General features: G+C 40.8%; 1 protein-coding gene across 1 annotated transcript; it reads right to left on the minus strand.

Annotated features, from left to right (window-relative positions):
- Window positions 1-243: 243 nt before the first annotated feature.
- Window positions 244-14,699, minus strand: star2 (steroidogenic acute regulatory protein 2). The gene is made up of 7 exons (XM_017720272.2): window positions 14,626-14,699; window positions 11,628-11,750; window positions 9,958-10,094; window positions 6,143-6,301; window positions 3,881-4,065; window positions 2,370-2,463; window positions 244-372 (listed from the first exon to the last, which is right to left on the minus strand). Exons 1-7 carry the CDS (start codon window positions 14,687-14,689, stop codon window positions 244-246), a joined length of 891 nt encoding a protein of 296 aa, XP_017575761.1. The 5' UTR covers window positions 14,690-14,699.
- Between the last annotated feature and the right edge of the window lie 5,377 nt (window positions 14,700-20,076).

Raw genomic sequence — 20,076 nt, forward strand, 5'->3', positions numbered from 1 at the left:
CATCCACAGGTACCGTTCCAACACTAATCTGTCACACCTGCTGCAGCGAGTCAGGGTCTCTGAGCGTGTGAATACGGGGGCAGGTGTGTTAGATTAGGTGCTGGATCAGGTTCAGGTTCAGCCGCCTCTATTTTGGACCCTGGTGTGTGGGGTGTGTTTGATTGATGCCGGCGGATCAGGCGAGTCTCAGTGCTCAGTGGTGTGTCCTCACTCTGCAGGGTGTTTTCTGAAAAGGTCATGGTCTCATGAGTGAATGTTGGTGACAGCTGCAGGCTCGTGCCCCCCCGCTGCCAGGCGCCGCCGCAGGTGCTTGGTGAAGTCCAGCTGAGCTCGTGGGAGAGCCTGGTTCACCAGAGATTTAGGAATCCAGCCCTGCGGAGGAGAGTAGACAGTCTGCACAGGGGTGGCCAAAAATGTTTGTGGTGGGCCGAGGGCCAAAAAGACAAAAGGTTCTAGGTCAAATTCGGGTTTGGAAAATGCGACTTCCTATCATTTTTGTCCAAAATAAGTTCAGTGATACTTTTTTAATCCCACAAACGGGGAAATTCCACCTCCACATTTAACCCATCTGTGAAGGGAAACACCACATACACACTAGTGAGCACACACACACACTAGGGGGCAGTGAGCACACTTGCCCGGAGCGGTGGGCAGCCCTATCCACGATGCCCAGGGAGCAATTGGGGGTTAGGTGTCTTGCTCAAGGGCACCTCAGTCATGGACTGTGGACTGTGCTGGGGATCGAACCGGCGACCTTCCGGTCACAGGGCCAGTTCCCTGACCTCCAGCCCACGACTGCCCCCATATCTCCACCTAATATCTCCATTGTTGACGATGTTTAGTTTTCTGTGTAATTTGAGACACTGTCCTGTACATTGTGTGAAAATGTAATGATTGGACCAATAGAAATCATCAAATAGAAATGCTCCCAAATTATTTCAAATAAAATCTCAACTTACATTGTTTGTGCCCTCTTCTGTAAAGTTACCATCTCGAAAATACACGTTGTTCTTTAGACAGTGGGGATATGTTTTGTTACTGAAAATACTTCTAAATACAATCTTAGAAGAAAAATGAAGTCTGTAAAAATAAATAAATAAATAAATAAATGTTTTTTGGGCACTGAAGCAACTTTCTGGCAGGCCAAAACGACGAATGCCACTGTGGACCTACTTATACGGTGGCCAATGTGATTCTATTCAAAATACAGTTCAAAAGACTTCGTAAACTCATAAACACAGAAAACACTTTCGCTAAAATGGGTAACACTTTATTTGAAGGCTACCTACATAAGGGCTTCATAACACATTAATAAGCACTGAATAATGCGTTTATGAAGCACTACTTGAACATTTATTAAGTGCTTATGTCGGTTCTCGCAACCTGACTTAAGATGGTTTATGAAATAAATGACATTATAGTGACATAATAAGAATAAACGTTTAATATATTTACAGCACTAAATATATTTAAACCCTATACATAATTACATCAATCATCTTATCCATGCCACAGAGGGAAGAGGGGGGGTTTCCAGGCATATTTCACCTCATATTAATACATTGTCGTCTTAAGAATGCTGACATATATAGTTCTGTACTATATGTATATGAAAATGATTGCATATAGAACCTTTAACAGTCACAGAACCATTTACATGATCATAGGGTTTAATATGATCTAATATATACTAATCATGAAAAGCTTCGTCAGATCGATGGAGAATGGGACGTAGATGGTTCTACATAGAACCTTTTTGAAAAGGGTTCTATATAGCGCTATTCTTCAAGGGCTCTTTAGTAAGGAAATGGTTCTATAGAGAACCATGAACACTCAACTGAAAGGGTTCTTTGCATCATAAAAGGGTTCTTCAGACTGATGGAAAAAGTGCCCGAATGTGCTAGTGACAGTTCTCTATAGAGCCAGAAAGGGTTCTTCCATCGTTAAGGTGTCAAGCTTGTAACAATAAAAGAACCGTATGGGGTGCTCTTTAAAAAAGGCTCTATATAGAACTCTCTATAGCACACTGATGCACATTTTCATTAGACTGAAGAACCCTTTCGTGATGCAAAGAACCATTTAAACATGCAAAGGGTTCTTTGAATGTTTATGGTTCTGCATAGAACCATTTTCTTTACTAAAGAACCCTTGAAGAACCACCTTTTTTAAGAGTGTAGAAGATTTTTTCGATGAATTGGCAAATACACAAAATTGGTCTAGATTATGCCGTCTGTTCTTATGCCGTTCTAATGTTTGTTTTGGCTGTAAACAAACGTTACTGCATGTAAATGAGCCACAGCAGTAAAGAGAACCGGACTGTTCCCTGATGGAGGCTCTAGTGTTGTGTACATTAGAAAAAACAGCCGTACCTTCACATCCATATTGAGGAGCCAGGTAAACCTGCTCTTTCCTGCGCAGTTGGCCGAAGGCTGGATAATGATGCAGGTGGGGCCGTCCTCCGCTCTGCAAACAAACAAACAAACAAACAAACAAACAAACTCTCATAAATCACATATTTGCATTGAAGCTTCCCTGCTTGGCATTAATCACTGTGTGGTCAGTTGAGCCCCTGCTAGCCTTGGAGTAAAATGCATAGCAGGTCTGTGTATTCGGCGTTGACATATCAAGTCCTGTCAGTCCGCTGGAGATTGATTCAGTTTCCTTGATTAATTTTTTAAAACTGATTGATTTTATGCTCAATAAGCAGAAAAGGTCACTTAAATTCACTTTAAAGGTGGAGATTAGGGTGTTCCTGGCCACTTTATTAGAAACACCTACCTTGTGCTTCTGCTCACTGGCCACTTTATTAGAAACACCTACCTTGTTCTTCCACTCACTGGCCACTTTATTAGAAACACCCACCTTGTTCTTCCACTCACTGGCCACTTTATTAGAAACACCCACCTTGTTCTTCTACTAACTGGCCACTTTATTAGAAACACCTACCTTGTGTTTCTACTAACTGGCCACTTTATTAGAAACACCCACCTTGTTCTTCTACTAACTGGCCACTTTATTAGAAACACCCACCTTGTTCTTCTACTAACTGGCCACTTTATTAGAAACACCTACCTTGTGTTTCTACTAACTGGCCACTTTATTAGAAACACCCACCTTGTTCTTCTACTAACTGGCCACTTTATTAGAAACACCTACCTTGTGTTTCTACTAACTGGCCACTTTATTAGAAACACCCACCTTGTTCTTCTACTAACTGGCCACTTTATTAGAAACACCTACCTTGTGTTTCTACTAACTGGCCACTTTATTAGAAACACCCACCTTGTTCTTCTACTAACTGGCCACTTTATTAGAAACACCTACCTTGTGTTTCTACTAACTGGCCACTTTATTAGAAACACCCACCTTGTTCTTCTACTAACTGGCCACTTTATTAGAAACACCTACCTTGTGTTTCTACTAACTGGCCACTTTATTAGAAACACCCACCTTGTTCTTCTACTAACTGGCCACTTTATTAGAAACACCCACCTTGTTCTTCCACTAACTGGCCACTTTATTAGAAACACCCACATTTTGCTTCCACTAACATGGCCATTTTATCAAAAACACCAAACTAGTGGCAAATACAGCTATCAAGTAATACGCTACACCCCACCAATTAGCATGGTGCTAACATGCATGCTTAAATTATCAACCACTCAAGCTGTGCGGAATTATTTAATAATCTCGTATCAATAATCAACGTAATTATGTGGTTTCTGACACATGTCTGTATAGCTAAAAACAACAATGTATACAGTTTGCCTGGCGCTAACTTGCTTACATAAGCTTCCGTTACTGGTTAGCTACATTAGCCTAGTTAAATTAAAGGCCCTAAATGAAGCTGTGCCTGTTGTGCAGGTGGGCAGACGGGTACCTGACGAATCCTGGCTGAGGGGGGAGGGTCTCCAGGTGAGTGGGAGCTCCACCCAGGTAAATGCACTCTGCCGTCTTTAGTGAATGCCTAACGCTCAGGAAGTCCCTCTGACCGATCAGGTTCCCCACCGTCTCTGCTGACACCTCATGCGTTACCGTGGTTTCCTTGCCTATGTGTTTCAGAACCTGTAAAGTCCATCAATAAAGCATCATTAGGTCCTGAAAGGATTCCCATAATGCTCGCTTCTGAAAGACAGTAGAATGGAGCAGATTCTCCAAAACATTTCTGAAACGTCGCCTGAGAGGAGCACCTGCATCTCCAGAGAGCATTCAGACTAGACCTGGATGTAGCACGGCCCGCCTTACGGCGCCGAGATGATAGCAGTTAAAATAAACATTAGCATTTCTGTTATGAAAGTATTTTTGATCTGTAAATGTCGTCATGAGGCTCAACAAGAGAACCTGGACTGCACTACAGAAGTGCGTTAGACTGTAATGCTGAACGCTCCTCTTCACTCCTGCAAGACATTTACAGAATCTCTCCAGGATACAAGAACAGAGGATTTTTAACCCTGAAGCTTTTGCACATCTATCACAAAGATGAAACCGGACTCTACACAGACTTTTTTATATATGTATCCAAGTCAATCAGGCTGTAATCCTGCATGTTCTGCACTTAAAAGCACTTACGTTAGTTTTTACACTCAAAATGATTTTTAATACTCTTGATCTTCCCTACTTCACGTTATCGTTTTAATAAATGGTGATAATATGACATAAAAATATGATGTGGTGATATAAATGTCAATATTTTTTAGACGGCTTGAAAAAGTCAACTGATGTTTCCTTATTATTGTTATTCTGTGGTCAGAAATATGCAATGCTACCTTTGCAGGATTGTAGCAATGGCCTAGCAATACCTTAGCAACCACCAGGGATACCGTAGCAATGGCCTTACAAATCCTTAGCGACCATCTGGGATGCTAAAACAACGGTCTAGCAATACTTTAGAAACCACCAGGGATACCTTAACATTGGCATGCAACACCTTAGCAACCACCAAGGATACCATAGCAACAGCCAAGCAGCACTTTAGCAGCCATCAGAGATGCTACAGCAATGGTCTAGCACTACACTGCTCCCCATTCACTCCATCAGAACCCCCTCGCTAGATCCACCTTATTAGTGTACAGTTTGTGTTAGCCATTCTCTAGTCCTTCATCACTGGTCAGTTTCTGACAACTACACAGTGGACTGATAAGTTACATGGAGCTCATAATGTGGCCAGTGAGTAGAAGTAGATGGTAGGTGTTTCTAATAAAGTGGCCAGTGAATGGAAGTAGATGGTAGGTGTTTCTAATAAAGTGGCCAGTCAGTGGAAGTAGATAGTAGGTGTTTCTAATAAAGTGGCCAGTGAGTGGAAGTAGATAGTAGGTGTTTCTAATAAAGTGGCCAGTGAGTGGAAGTAGATTTAGGTGTTAAGTGGCCAGTAAGTAGAAGCACAGGGTAGGAGTTTCTAATAAAGTGGCCAAATAAAGTGGCCAGTAAGTAGAAGCACAGGGTAGGAGTTTCTAATAAAGTGGCCAGTGAGTGGAAACACAGGGTAGGTGTTTCTAATAAAGTGGCCAGTAAGTAGAAGCACAGTGCAGGTGTTTCTAATAAAGTGGCCAGTGAGTGGAAGCACAGTGCAGGTGTTTCTAATAAAGTGGCCAGTGAGTGGAAACACAGGGCAGGTGTTTCTAATAAAGTGGCCAGTAAGTAGAAGCACAGTGCAGGTGTTTCTAATAAAGTGGCCAGTGAGTGGAAGCACAGTGCAGGTGTTTCTAATAAAGTGGGACAGATGCCTCTTCCAGCCTGGACCAGTTGTGGGAGACGGTCTTGGGGCAACACCAGCGAAGGTGAGTCTACCACACACACAACCTTCTCTTTGTTCAGGTTTCACCACAACTCAGACAACACATTAGAAATCCCACAACAGGTGGCCTGAAAAAATCTGGCTATTTTCACACACTGAATGTAGTGGACCCTCCATAGAGACAGTAAATGCTCACCAAACAAAGAAAACCACAGACACAACGTACGCTGGTCTGAATGACGTGCTCTCCATTCATTCAGACGCTGGAGATGAGGTCAGTCAAAGGCACAGTGTTCATAATTGTTTCTGATAAAGTGGCCAGTGAGTGGGAGCATAAAGTAGGTGTTTCTAGTAAATGAGATGATCAGCAGACATCAGTGGTGTTGTGGTTTGGGTGCAGTTGTTTACTTTGATTTGTCCAATGCTGGGGTTCCACTGGTGCATCTCCTCCACCTTCACAAACAAAATGTCATATAACTCTTCAGGTGAAGCCTCCAGCTCAGCCTCTAGCCGGAACACCTTGTGGTTCCCATGGCGAACTTTACTGTAGATGGCATCTCCGCTTCCCTGAAAAGACAGATGTTCTTTCAGTTCTTCAGAAAAGCATTAATGATTTCTAGAAACTAAAACATGCATGTCTGTAAGTTTTCGTTCATTTTTATTTAGTAGAATCACCGATGCTTCTTGTGTATAAACTCTGCAAAGATTGTGCTGTAATACTTTTATTTCATTGTTGACTTTTGGTTGGAAACAAAAGGGTTAAAATGATAAATCATCAAATGGAAATTTGCCATTTAGGTTTGTTTTGCCTTTATCAGATTTCTTAATCAGATTTATACACCTTAATGCTGTCTGAGAAATCAGATTGCGTCAGTAACTGGTTCAGTGTGTTTACACTTAATAATCTGATAACTGCAGAAAATCAGACTGGGTCAGTAACTGGTTCAGTGTGTTCACACTTAATAATCTGATAACTGCAGAAAATCAGACTGTGTCAGTAACTGGTTCAGTGTGTTTACACCTAATAATCTGATAACTATAGAAAATCAGATTGTGTCAGTAACTGGTTCAGTGTGTTTACACCTAATAATCTGATAACTATAGAAAATCAGATTGTGTCAGTAACTGGTTCAGTGTGTTTACACTTAATAATCTGATAACAGCAGAAAATCAGACTGTGGCAGTAACTGGTTCAGTGTGTTTACACTTAATAATCTGATAACAGCAGAAAATCAGATTGTGTCAGTAACTGGTTCAGTGTGTTTACACTTAATAATCTGATAACAGCAGAAAATCAGATTGTGTCAGTAACTGGTTCAGTGTGTTTACACTGAATAATCTGATAACTATAGAAAATCAGATTGTGTCAGTAACTGGTTCAGTGTGTTTACACTTAATAATCTGATAACTGCAGTAAATCAGATTGTGTCAGTAACTGGTTCAGTGTGTTTACACTGAATAATCTGATAACTGCAGAAAATCAGATTGTGTCAGTAACTGGTTCAGTGTGTTTACACTTAATAATCTGATAACTGCAGAAAATCAGATTGTGTCAGTAACTGGTTCAGTGTGTTTACACTTAATAATCTGATAACTGTAGAAAATCAGATTGTGTCAGTAACTGGTTCAGTGTGTTTACACTTAATAATCTGATAACTGCAGTAAATCAGACTGTGTCAGTAACTGGTTCAGTGTGTTTACACTTAATAATCTGATAACTGCAGTAAATCAGATTGTGTCAGTAACTGGTTCAGTGTGTTTACACTTAATAATCTGATAACTGCAGTAAATCAGATTGTGTCAGTAACTGGTTCAGTGTGTTTACACTTAATAATCTGATAACTGCAGTAAATCAGATTGTGTCAGTAACTGGTTCAGTGTGTTTACACTGAATAATCTGATAACTGCAGAAAATCAGATTGTGTCAGTAACTGGTTCAGTGTGTTTACACTTAATAATCTGATAACAGCAGAAAATCAGATTGTGTCAGTAACTGGTTCAGTGTGTTTACACTTAATAATCTGATAACTGCAGAAAATCAGATTGTGTCAGTAACTGGTTCAGTGTGTTTACACTTAATAATCTGATAACTGTAGAAAATCAGATTGTGTCAGTAACTGGTTCAGTGTGTTTACACTTAATAATCTGATAACTGCAGAAAATCAGATTGTGTCAGTAACTGGTTCAGTGTGTTTACACCTAATAATCTGATAACTATAGAAAATCAGATTGTGTCAGTAACTGGTTCAGTGTGTTTACACTTAATAATCTGATAACAGCAGAAAATCAGACTGTGGCAGTAACTGGTTCAGTGTGTTTACACTTAATAATCTGATAACAGCAGAAAATCAGATTGTGTCAGTAACTGGTTCAGTGTGTTTACACTTAATAATCTGATAACAGCAGAAAATCAGATTGTGTCAGTAACTGGTTCAGTGTGTTTACACTGAATAATCTGATAACTATAGAAAATCAGATTGTGTCAGTAACTGGTTCAGTGTGTTTACACTGAATAATCTGATAACTGCAGTAAATCAGATTGTGTCAGTAACTGGTTCAGTGTGTTTACACTGAATAATCTGATAACTGCAGAAAATCAGATTGTGTCAGTAACTGGTTCAGTGTGTTTACACTTAATAATCTGATAACTGCAGAAAATCAGATTGTGTCAGTAACTGGTTCAGTGTGTTTACACTTAATAATCTGATAACTGTAGAAAATCAGATTGTGTCAGTAACTGGTTCAGTGTGTTTACACTTAATAATCTGATAACTGCAGTAAATCAGACTGTGTCAGTAACTGGTTCAGTGTGTTTACACTTAATAATCTGATAACTGCAGTAAATCAGATTGTGTCAGTAACTGGTTCAGTGTGTTTACACTTAATAATCTGATAACTGCAGTAAATCAGATTGTGTCAGTAACTGGTTCAGTGTGTTTACACTTAATAATCTGATAACTGCAGTAAATCAGATTGTGTCAGTAACTGGTTCAGTGTGTTTACACTGAATAATCTGATAACTGCAGAAAATCAGATTGTGTCAGTAACTGGTTCAGTGTGTTTACACTTAATAATCTGATAACAGCAGAAAATCAGATTGTGTCAGTAACTGGTTCAGTGTGTTTACACTTAATAATCTGATAACTGCAGAAAATCAGATTGTGTCAGTAACTGGTTCAGTGTGTTTACACTTAATAATCTGATAACTGTAGAAAATCAGATTGTGTCAGTAACTGGTTCAGTGTGTTTACACTTAATAATCTGATAACTGCAGAAAATCAGATTGTGTCAGTAACTGGTTCAGTGTGTTTACACTTAATAATCTGATAACTGCAGAAAATCAGACTGTCAATAACTGGTTCAGTGTGTTTACACCTAATAATCTGATAACTGCAGAAAATCAGATTGTGTCAGTAACTGGTTCAGTGTGTTTACACTTAATAATCTGATAACTGCAGTAAATCAGATTGTGTCAGTAACTGGTTCAGTGTGTTTACACTTAATAATCTGATAACTGCAGTAAATCAGACTGTGTCAGTAACTGGTTCAGTGTGTTTACACTTAATAATCTGATAACTGCAGTAAATCAGATTGTGTCAGTAACTGGTTCAGTGTGTTTACACTTAATAATCTGATAACTGTAGAAAATCAGACTGAGTCAGTAACTGTTTCAGTGTGTTTACACTTAATAATCTGATCACAGCAGTAAATCAGATTGTGTCAGTAACTGACAGCATTCTGTTTTCATACTTTTGCAGAAACGAAAGAAATCAGAGTGAGAGTTTACATGTGCTGAAAAGCTCCGTTACTGAGCTCAAATCCAGCCTCTTAATCAGATTTCTAGACCTTAATCCTGTGTAAGGAAGGAATATCACTTCAGACACCAACATGTCTTGTACATTATGATGGACTGTGTTTGGACGAATTGAGTCAATTACATTTTTCTGTTTTACCACAACTAGAGATCAATATCAACGCAGCAGTGAGGCGCCTGCTGCAGCAACAGACACTACAAACCCGAGAAGAGCTCTGCGTGGAGTCTCGGGGGGTGGGGTGGTGGAGGTGGGGGTGTTCCTTATTACTGAGCACACAAGATGCTACATCAGACGGATGCTGTTCTGGCCACTTCTGAAGCTCAGATAAGAGCCACAGCAGTAATAGATCAGGGAAATTGGTGTGTTGGTGGAGGCAGAATTCAGAGCATCAGTGAAAGAGAGAATGACCTCACTCATTTCCATCCTCCATCCATCAGCGTCCCGCACAATCTCCAGAGCTTCCTGCAGAGCCTGCTGCCCCTGACGCTGGTAGGAGAGCTCTGTCTCCTCCACGCAGTCATGCTGGCCGGCCGCCCGCTCGCTCTCTGTGGACCAGAACCGTCACACAACATGAACATTTAATTCAAGGCTTCACGGTACAGTTTGCAGGGATGTTCCAAAATGCTGAACCATTAGAGTTCGCAGATGTTGTGGTTTGAAAAAAGGAGAAACAAACAGAAAACAGGCAGAAGTGCAGAATCAAGCCTGTCGAAATAAAACGAATATTGAAAATAAGTCATTCATAAGGGAGCCTAACTACATAATTATATAACTAGAATTAATAATTAAACAGGATCGCAAAACTTAGGATTAAAACTCACTTGGACATTTTTTTAAAAACACATTAAATAACTGGTTTAGATGTAAACAGAGTCGTTGAGAGCGGTTTGGTGTGAAACGTTCCGGAGATACTCAGCGAGTCAGACTTGTTCACAGTGGTGGTGGTAGGAACCAGACGTCCACCTCTAAATGCTCCCTCATTGCCAAAGATGGCATCCTGGCCTGTAAAATGATCTCAAATATGCCTACTGTTTATATTATCTTACTTATACGCAATTTACACTTCTTTAAAGTGATTTTATAGAGTTCACTATATCGTCAGAAGGCTTTGCTTCTTTCAGGCATATTTATTCACTTTAGCATAATGATCTGAAAGTTTTGGACTATAAAATTACTTAAAACAGGTAAACAGATCTAGAAATAGGTAAAAAAAAAAAAAAGCTTATTTAATTTATACTTTGCCAAGTTGCCAAGTGTTTTCAATGTATGACAACTTTAAGAATGTTTTGGCCTAAAATGCTTAATTTGTGCTTCCACTAATTGGCCACTTTATTAGAAACACCTACTTTGTCCTTTCACTGACTGGCCGCTTTATTAGAAACACCTACCTTGTCCTTTCACTGACTGGCCACTTTATTAGAAACATCTACCTTGTACTTTGTTAAACTGGACACTTTATTGGAAACACCTACCTTGTCCTTTCACTGACTGGCCACTTTATTAGAAACACGTACCTTGTCCTTTCACTGACTGGCCACAAGTTTTTTTATAGAGCACTTTTCATATATGAAGCCAGTCAAAGAAGCAGAAGCATGCATGATAAAATTCTATCAAATAAAAGTGAAAAGATACGGTTTGCTTTATAATACACATAAAACACATCTTCAGTCCATTTTGGTGGAGGGATACATACAGCGTGCTATGAGGCAAATAGTCCCCAAAGAAAACTCAGATGTTCTAAATGGACAGACCTTTAATGATGTGCCTATATTTTTAGTATGTATTCTCACGCTGTCACATTTGTATCCCCCCAAGTCAGAAATAAACATTCTAGGCCTTTGACTGACCTCATCTCCAGCGTCTGAATGAATGGAGAGCACGTCATTCAGACCAGCGTACGTTGTGTCTGTGGTTTTCTTTGTTTGGTGAGCATTTACTGTCTCTATGGAGGGTCCACTACATTCAGTGTGTGAAAATAGCCAGATTTTTTCAGGCCACCTGTTGTGGGATTTCTAATGTGTTGTCTGAGTTGTGGTGAAACCTGAACAGAGAGAAGGTTGTGTGTGTGGTAGACTCACCTTCGCTGGTGTTGCCCCAAGACCGTCTCCCACAACTGGTCCAGGCTGGAAGAGGCATCTGTCCCACTTTCTGCCTGTGTACAAACTCCTGCCCCAACGCAGCAACGGCCACACGCTGCAGCCCTGAAATAACACAAATACACAAATGACCACTTTACTGGAGAAACCTCGCTTCTACTTCCACTCACTGGCCACTTTATTAGAAACACCTGCACTGTGCTTCTACTTACTGGCCACTTTATTAGAAACACCTACCTTGTGCTTCCACTCACTGGCCACTTTATTAGAAACACCTGCACTGTGCTTCTACTTACTGGCCACTTTATTAGAAACACCTACCTTGTGCTTCCGCTCGCTGGCCACTTTATTAGAAACACCTACCTTGTGCTTCCACTCACTGGCCACTTTATTAGAAACACCCACCTTGTGCTTCCACTCACTGGCCACTTTATTAGAAACACCTGCACTGTGCTTCCACTCACTGGCCACTTTATTAGAAACACCCACCTTGTTATTCCACTGCATAGAGCAGACAATTACAGATGTTGAAGATTATTTATGGAGCACTTTTCAATTATGTAGCCACTCAATGAAGCCAAAACATGCATGATCATGATCAAAAATCATAAGAAATCATTTAAAAGTCAAAGGAAAATGAAAAGATAGAACTGGTTGCTTTATCATTTTAAATCACTGCATAAAGAAAATGCGATTTCAGGTGTTTATTAAAAGTGAGCTCTGAGCTCGACAGTTTAGAAGCAGAAGAACTGAAAGAGCCTCTCCACGTTTTCTGTGTTTTACTGAAGGCGCCTGCAGAAGGTCAGAATCTGCAGATCTGAGACCATCAACATACCGACACTCTGTGAGGTACGCAGGTGCTTCATGGCCTGTTGTAGCTCTCAAAATACTAAAACTTGAAAATCAACTAAAATTTTGCTTGTGTCTTCCATTTAGAACCATGAGTTCTGTATAGAACCACCTGTGTGCTTAAATGGTGAAATTGTGTTCTTTATGGTTCTATATAGCACCAAAAAGGTTTCTGCAATTGTTCTGATGTCAAGCTTATAACAATAGAATCAATCAAATAATAGAAATCGATCTAAAGAACCATTTCACCATTAAATGGTTCTATATAGAACCCATAGTTCCATATAGAACCATTCTCTTTACTAAAGAACATTTTAAAGCGTGTAATGCAGCAAAAAACTTTTATCAAGCAAAAGGGTTCTTTAGTAAAGATTCTATATAGAAGTTCTATATAGAACTTAGTTCTATATAGAACCATGAACACTCAAAGCATGATGATGAAATCGTTCTTAAGTGATGCAAATAGTTCTATATAGAACCTTTCTGAAAAGAGTTCTACATAGCACCAAAATAGGTTTTACTACTGTCCCGATGTCCAGCTTGTAACAATAGAAGAACCCTTTTTGGTGCTATCTAGAACCATAAACACATTCTCCATCAATTTACAAAAACATTTTAGGATGCAAAGAACCTTTCAATCATGCAAATGGCTCTTTGAGTGTTCATGGTTCTATATAGAACAATTGTCTTTAATAAAGAACGCAGAATCATCTTTTTAAAAAGTGATCATACTCAAAAGGATATACATAGAACGTTTTTGTATATAGCAACGAAAGGGTTCTTCTATTGTAACAAGCTTAACATCTCTTTAAAAAGTTGGTGCTTCAAGGCTTCTTTAGTAAAGACAATGGTTCTACCTAGAACCATGAACAGTCTGAGGACAAAGGGTTCTTTGCATCATGAAAGGGTTCTTTGGATTAATGGAAGTGTGCATAATTGTGCTATAGATGGTTCTATTTGGAAACGTTTTTTGAAAAGGGTTCTACATAGCACCCGAAAAGGTTCTTCTATTGTTACAGGCTTGATGCTGTAACAACAGCAGAAGCATTTTCATCTACAGAACCAGACTGTCAATTTCACCAGGCAAAGAACCCTTTAGTCATGCAAATGGTTCTTTGAGTGTTCATGGTTCTATACAGACCCATTGCCTTTTTACGAAAGAACCCTTGAAGAACCATCTTTTTAAAGAGTGATTCAGCAGAAATGTGCTCGAATGCTGTAACGAGAGTAGTAGTTCATTATTGCCCACCTCTGCCCCCTAGAGGCCGGGGCCCCTCAGTACACACCCATTTAGCCTAGTCAGTAGTCTGTCCCTGCACACTGCTGACAACCCTCTTAAAAAAGATGGTTCTTCAAGGGTTCTTTAGTAAAGAAGATGAACACTCAAAGAACCCTTTGCACGATCATTAAAGTCTTCAGATTGATGAAGAATGTGCTGTAGATGGATCCACATAGAGCTTTTTGTGAAATGGGTTCTATGTAGCATCAGAAGGGTTCTTTTATTGTAACAAGCTTAATATTTCTTTAAAAAGAGGGTGCCTCGAGGCTTCTTTAGTAAACCCATTCCATCATCAAAGGGTTCTTTGCATGATAAAAAGAGTTCTTCAGGTTGATGGAAAATGTGCTGTAGATGGTTTCACACAGAACCTTTTTGAAGAGGCTTCTATACAGCACCAATAAGGGTTCTTCTATTGTAACAAGCTTGATATCTCTTAAAAAAGATGATGTTCTGAGGGTTCTTTAGTAAAGAAGATGGCTCTATCTAGAACCATGAGCCTTCGGAAGTGTGCGTAAATGTGCTGTAGCCTGTTCTATTTGGAACCCTTTTGAAAAGGGCTCTACATAGCACCCAAAAAGGTTCTTCTATCGTCACAAACTTGACGCTGTAACAACAGAAGAAGCATTTTCATCTACAGAACCATTTGACCATGCAAAGAACCCTTCAGTCATGCAAAAGAGTTCATTGAATGTTCACAGTTCTATGTAGAACCCTCTTCTTTACTAAAGAGCCCCTTTTTTAGGAGTGTAGGCTGAATTTGCATGACCGTAGTGCACCCCCTCTACAGCCGTGTGAAGCCCAGCAGAAGCCCCCCACAGAGTGGAGATGATTGTGGGTGGAAGGTGTGGGTACCTGTCATGCTCCGTAAATGTGGGTAGGAGATTCCACAGCACAGCTTGGCCATGGCCGGCAACATCCTCCCAGTGTCCGAGGCGGCGAGGCACTGAAGCTGCTCTGCGGATTTTATACGGCTGAGTGAAGGACGAAGAACTGAGATAAGACATGCACAGCTCTGCCTTCAAGGCCTCGCTGGAGGATCCAGGCAGAGCAATAACCCTGCAGCTAATGCAGAGATCAGACAGATGTGGAGGGGCTCAGAGATGCTTCTAGACTCTCTGTTCTGTTAGAAAGATCTCATTTGCAGTTTTCAGCAACGCAGCTACACTGACAGAAAACAAACGGTGCAGATGTTCCCTCAAAAGTCCAACAATGATCATTAACCCGTTAAAATCCCAGACGTATTAAACACTACACTGCAAAAAAAGGTACCTTGTTGAGTGAAATGATCTCAATTCTAGTCACATGTATCTCATATTCCTTATTTGAGGTGGTTGTGCACTTATTATAAGATTATTTAGATATTTAAATAAAACCTCGCACTGTACTGTCATATAAATTAGCTGGTTTCAAGCACATTTGTTAAAACAAGCAAAGTTATCTCCCAATATTATGACGCCGGTTTAGGGCCACTGTTAAGAAAAATAAAAACAATTTTGTTGAAGGAGAATCTCAGGCAGGGTGGTCTACACGGTTATCGGGGGCTACATCTCCCCCCATTCAAAGAAGGCATGAAGTTTCACAGACAGTGAGGATGAAGATCGAAATGATCCACAGAGACAGACGGGAGTGAGTGGAGCTCTGGTGCCAGGACAGCAACCGAGACCCCAACGCGGTATGGCAGCCCCCCTACAGTTAGACCCCCTACAGTTAGGCCCCCTACAGTTAGACCCCTACAGTTAAACCCCTACAGTTAAACCCCTACAGTTAGACCACCTTATCCGACAAATATTATGACTTTTTTCTCAAAATATTACAGTTTTATTCTGGAAGACTACTGTTTTCATTTTTATTAACAGCGGCCCTAAAATGCTGTCGTACAATACAGCGGAATAATTTTATTTAATAAAATTAAAACCCCTATTCCAAAAAATTTGGGACGCAATGATTTGTAAATCTTATAGACCCATATTTTATTCATAACAGAACACAGAACACATATCAGGTGTTGAAAGTGAGACCATTTCATGAAAAACATTAACTCATTGAGAACTTGATGGTGGCAACGCATCTAAAAAAAAGTCGGGACAGAGGCAGCAAAAGAGTGGAAAAGTATGTGGTATTAATATAAAAAAAGCTGGAGGAGCAATTTGGAAATAACTCACATGACTGCATATGAAAATAGCATTTTAGAGATGGGCAGAGGTTCACCAATCTGTGAAAAACTGTCTGAACAATTTTGAAAAATGTTCTTCAACATAAAATTGCAAAGACTTTGGAAATCTCACCATCTACAGTACATAATATCATCCAAAGATTCAGAGAATTCAGAGAAATCAGGCAAAATGGAAAACTGTTCTGAGGTCAAATGAATCAAAATTTGAAATTCTTTTGGAAACCACGGACGCCGTGTCCTGCAGACTCAAGAAGAGACGAACTATTCAGCTTGTTATCAACGCACAGTTCAAAAGTCTGCATCTCTGATGGTCAGGGGATGCATTAGTGCCTATGACCACTCCTACCTTGTCTGTCCACCTTGTAGATGTAAAGACACTGAGGTATTTAAAAACTGTGGCTGATCCACTCACACCAGCACGACACACACTAACCCACCACCACCAGTACCTGCTCTGTGAGGGTCCATGGGGGTCCTGACCACTGAAGAACAGGGTAACAGAGTATCAGAGAAACAGATGGACTCCAGTCTGTAACTGTAGAACTACAGAGAGCAGCTATACAATAAGTGGAGCTGATAAGATATTCTTAGTTTATAGATGTGTCTAATAAAACTTTGGGCCTGCAGGTGGACCTTGAGCATTTAAGAAGTTAAGATCATCCTGTGTCCCTTATAGGAGTTTTACATCACATTCACTTTTCCCAGAGGAAATGTAGGAATTATTCACACTTTTCCAGTGCTGCTAGTTCAGAAACACTGACATGCACAGCTTGTTTGAGATCAACTCACAGATTTCCAGTCATTTCTAGTTTCAGTGTGTTGGTGTTGAAGGCCACACCAAAGGCTTGGAGTAGATCAAGGCCGGTTTTGATGTCTGTTTTGGACAACTAGCCTTTATTCCTCAAAGATCTGTACCATCAAATCCAGTCTTTAAAATATTCACACAGAAATTTCACCATCATATTTATCATTTTGTGTATCTTTGCAATCAAACTCACATCTGGTACACTTAAAGAAACTTTGTTCCTCAAGGGTTTCCTTAGTAAGGACAGTTGTCCTTTTGAATACTTAAAGAGTTCCTTGCATGGTGAAATGGTTTTGTATATATATATATTGGAGGTCTGTTTGGGGTCGTTATCATGTTGGAAAACTGCCATGCATCACAGTTTCTGAAGGGAGGGGATCGTGCTCTGCTTCAGAAGGTCACAGTACATGTTGGAATTCATGTTTCCCTCAATGAACTGCAGCTCCCCAGTGCCAGCAGCACTCATGCAGCCCCAGACCACGATACTACCACCACCATGCTTGACTGCAGGCAAGAGACAGTTGTCTTGGTACTCCTCAGCACACATGCTGGACACCATCTGAGCCAAACAAGTTCATCTTGGTCTCATCAAACCACAGGACACAGTTCTAGTAATCCATATTCTTGGACTGCTTGTCTTCAGCAAACTGTTTCTGTGCATCAGCTTCAGAAGAGGCTTCCTTCTGAGACGGCGGGCGTGCAGACTGAGGTGACGCATAGTGCGGCGTATGGTCTGAGCACTGGCAGGCTGACCTCCCACTTCTTCAACCTCTGCAGCAATGCTGGCAGCAGTCATGCATCTATTTTTTTAAGAAAACCTCTGAACATGATGCTGACCACGTGGACTCAATGTCTTTGGTCGACCCTGGCAAGGCCTGTTCCGAGTGGAACCTGTCCTGGAAAACCGCTGTATGACCTTGGCCACCATGCTGTAGCTCAGTTTCAGGGTGTTAGCAGTCTTCTTATAGCCGTGGCGTCTTTGTGGAGAGCAACAATTCTGTTTCTCACATCCTCAGAGATTCTTTACCATGAGGTGCCGTGTTGAACATCCAGTGGCCAGTGTGAGCGAATTGTACCCAAAACATCAAATTTAACAGCCCTGCTCCCCATTCACACCTGGAACCTTGTAAGGGAGGGACAACGACAGAATTGGGCACAATCTGGTCATGTGACGTGGACTCTGTGTCTCCAGCTGTTTAGACATTAGTGGCTGTGTGTTGAGTTCTTTTCAGAGGATTACTGAAGTCAGATTTTCTGCAATTATTGGATTTTTTGAGTGCATGTAAACGCGCTCAGTGTGGAGCAGGTGTTTGATATCTGAATACAGAACTATGTCAGGAGGTTTTACCAAATCTCTGACCTCAACCTCTTATCATCCTTGACCACAACCCTCATCCAGAACTCCCTCATTCTCTCCCTCTCTCAAACAGCTGAGTCTAAACACCACTGCACTCTAATACTCTAATGATTTACAGCATCTTTATTGTTTAAATTTCACTACATGGTTCCGTCATTGTGTAACAAATTACATTTACATTCAAAACAAAGAGAAATTGCGCTTAAAGTGCAGATTCTAAGATTTCCACCCTAATGGCATGTTTGTGTCTGTGATGTAGAAGAGGAGATATTTTATTATTGATTTAATGAAGGTCGATTGTTGTGGCTTAACTCACAAAGAAGGTTCTTCAAGAGTTATTTAGCATATAGAACCATGAACACTCAAACTGCATGCTGAAGTGGCTTCTCAGCTTGATTGAGAATGTTGTTCACCGGTCAGGCGTAACATTCTGACCACCTCCTTGTTTCTACGCTCACTGTCCATCAGCTCCACTTACTGTATAGCTGCACTCTGTAGTTCTACAGTTACAGACTGTAGTCCATCTGTTTCTCTGATACTCTGTTACCCTGTTCTTCAGTGGTCAGGACCCCCATGGACCCTCACAGAGCAGGTACTGTTTGGGTGGTGGGTCATTCTCAGCACTGCAGTAACACTGATGTGGTGGTGGTGGTGTGTTGCGCTGGTCTGAGTGGATCAGACACAGCAGTGCTGCTGGAGTTTTTAAACACCTCAGTGTCACTGCTGGACTGAGATCAGTCCACCAACCAAAAATATCCAGCCAACAGCGTCCTGTGGGCAGCGTCCTGTGGGCAGCGTCCTGTGACCACTGATGAAGGACTAGAGGATGACCAACACAAACTGTGCAGCAGCAGATGAGCTGTCGTCTCTGACTTTACATCTACAAGGTGGACCGACGAGGTAGGAGTGTCTAACAGAGTGGACAGTGAGTGGACACAGGGTTTAAAAACTCCAGCAGCACTGCTGTGTCTGATCCACTTGTACCAGCACAACACACCACCACCACATCAGTGTTACTGCAGTGCTGAGAATGACCCACCACCCAAACAGTACCTGCTCTGTGAGAGTCCATGGGGGTTCTGACCACTGAAGGACAGGGTACTTTATAGTTTATAGCACCCAAACGGTTCTTTTATTGTTATGTCGTCAAGCTTGTAACAATATAAGAACCCTCTTAGTTGCTGTATAGAACCCTGTGCAAAAGGTTCCAGAACAATGCTATAGAACCAACTTTAGCACATTCATGCACAATCCAAAAAACTTTTACACATGCAAAGGGCTCTTTGAATGTTCATGGTTCTATATAGAACCATTTTCTTTACTGAAGAACCCTTGAAATACCATTTCTTTGCATCATTAAAGGATTGCTTGCATCATGAAACGGTTCTTCAGATTGATGAAGAATGTGCTGTAGATGGCTCTACATAGAACTTTTTTGAAAAGGGTTCTGTATTGCACCAAAAAGGGTTCTTCTCTTCTTAGAAACTTCTCATTGTAACAGTAGCAGACCCTTTTTGATGCTTTCTATAACCCTAAACAACACACTTTCCATCAATACAAAGAACCATTTCAGCATGCAAATGCTTCTTGAAGTGTTTATGGTTCTATGTACTAAAGAACACTTGAAGAACCATCTTTTTTAAGCGTGTATTTAAGAAGTTCTGTCAAATTTAAGTCCTAATGAATGATCTTCTCCTGCACTCACAGACACTCATGCGGTGTGGACTGGAAGATGAGAACCTGCACTCTTTATTGGGTTCTCAGCGTGTTTCTGTGAGCTACATGTGAGGAATAATTAAAGCCAGTGTAAGTAGAGGGTTTAACGGTGTGTACACTGCAGGTGTCCCGCAGGGTCAGGAGAACAGAACGAGGGATTGAGAAGGATTAGGGGGAGAGTGAGAGGCGGTCAGCAGGCTGAGTGATGGTGCCGCAGTGCTGGAGAGAGTTTAGTGGCTTTGCTCCATCTCT

Source organism: Pygocentrus nattereri, chromosome 13 (assembly GCF_015220715.1).
Source record: "Pygocentrus nattereri isolate fPygNat1 chromosome 13, fPygNat1.pri, whole genome shotgun sequence".
Classification (NCBI taxonomy): Eukaryota; Metazoa; Chordata; class Actinopteri; order Characiformes; family Serrasalmidae; genus Pygocentrus; species Pygocentrus nattereri.

Coding starts and splice junctions, on each gene's coding strand:
- star2 (XM_017720272.2), bottom strand. CDS start 14,689: ATGTTGCCGGCCATGGCCAAGCTGTGCTGTGGAATCTCCTACCCACAT. Junction 11,751..14,625: donor ACATTTACGGAGCATGACAG/GTACCCACACCT, acceptor GTGTTATTTCAG/GGCTGCAGCGTGTGGCCGTT. Junction 2,464..3,880: donor CCTCAGCCAGGATTCGTCAG/GTACCCGTCTGC, acceptor GTTTGTTTGCAG/AGCGGAGGACGGCCCCACCT.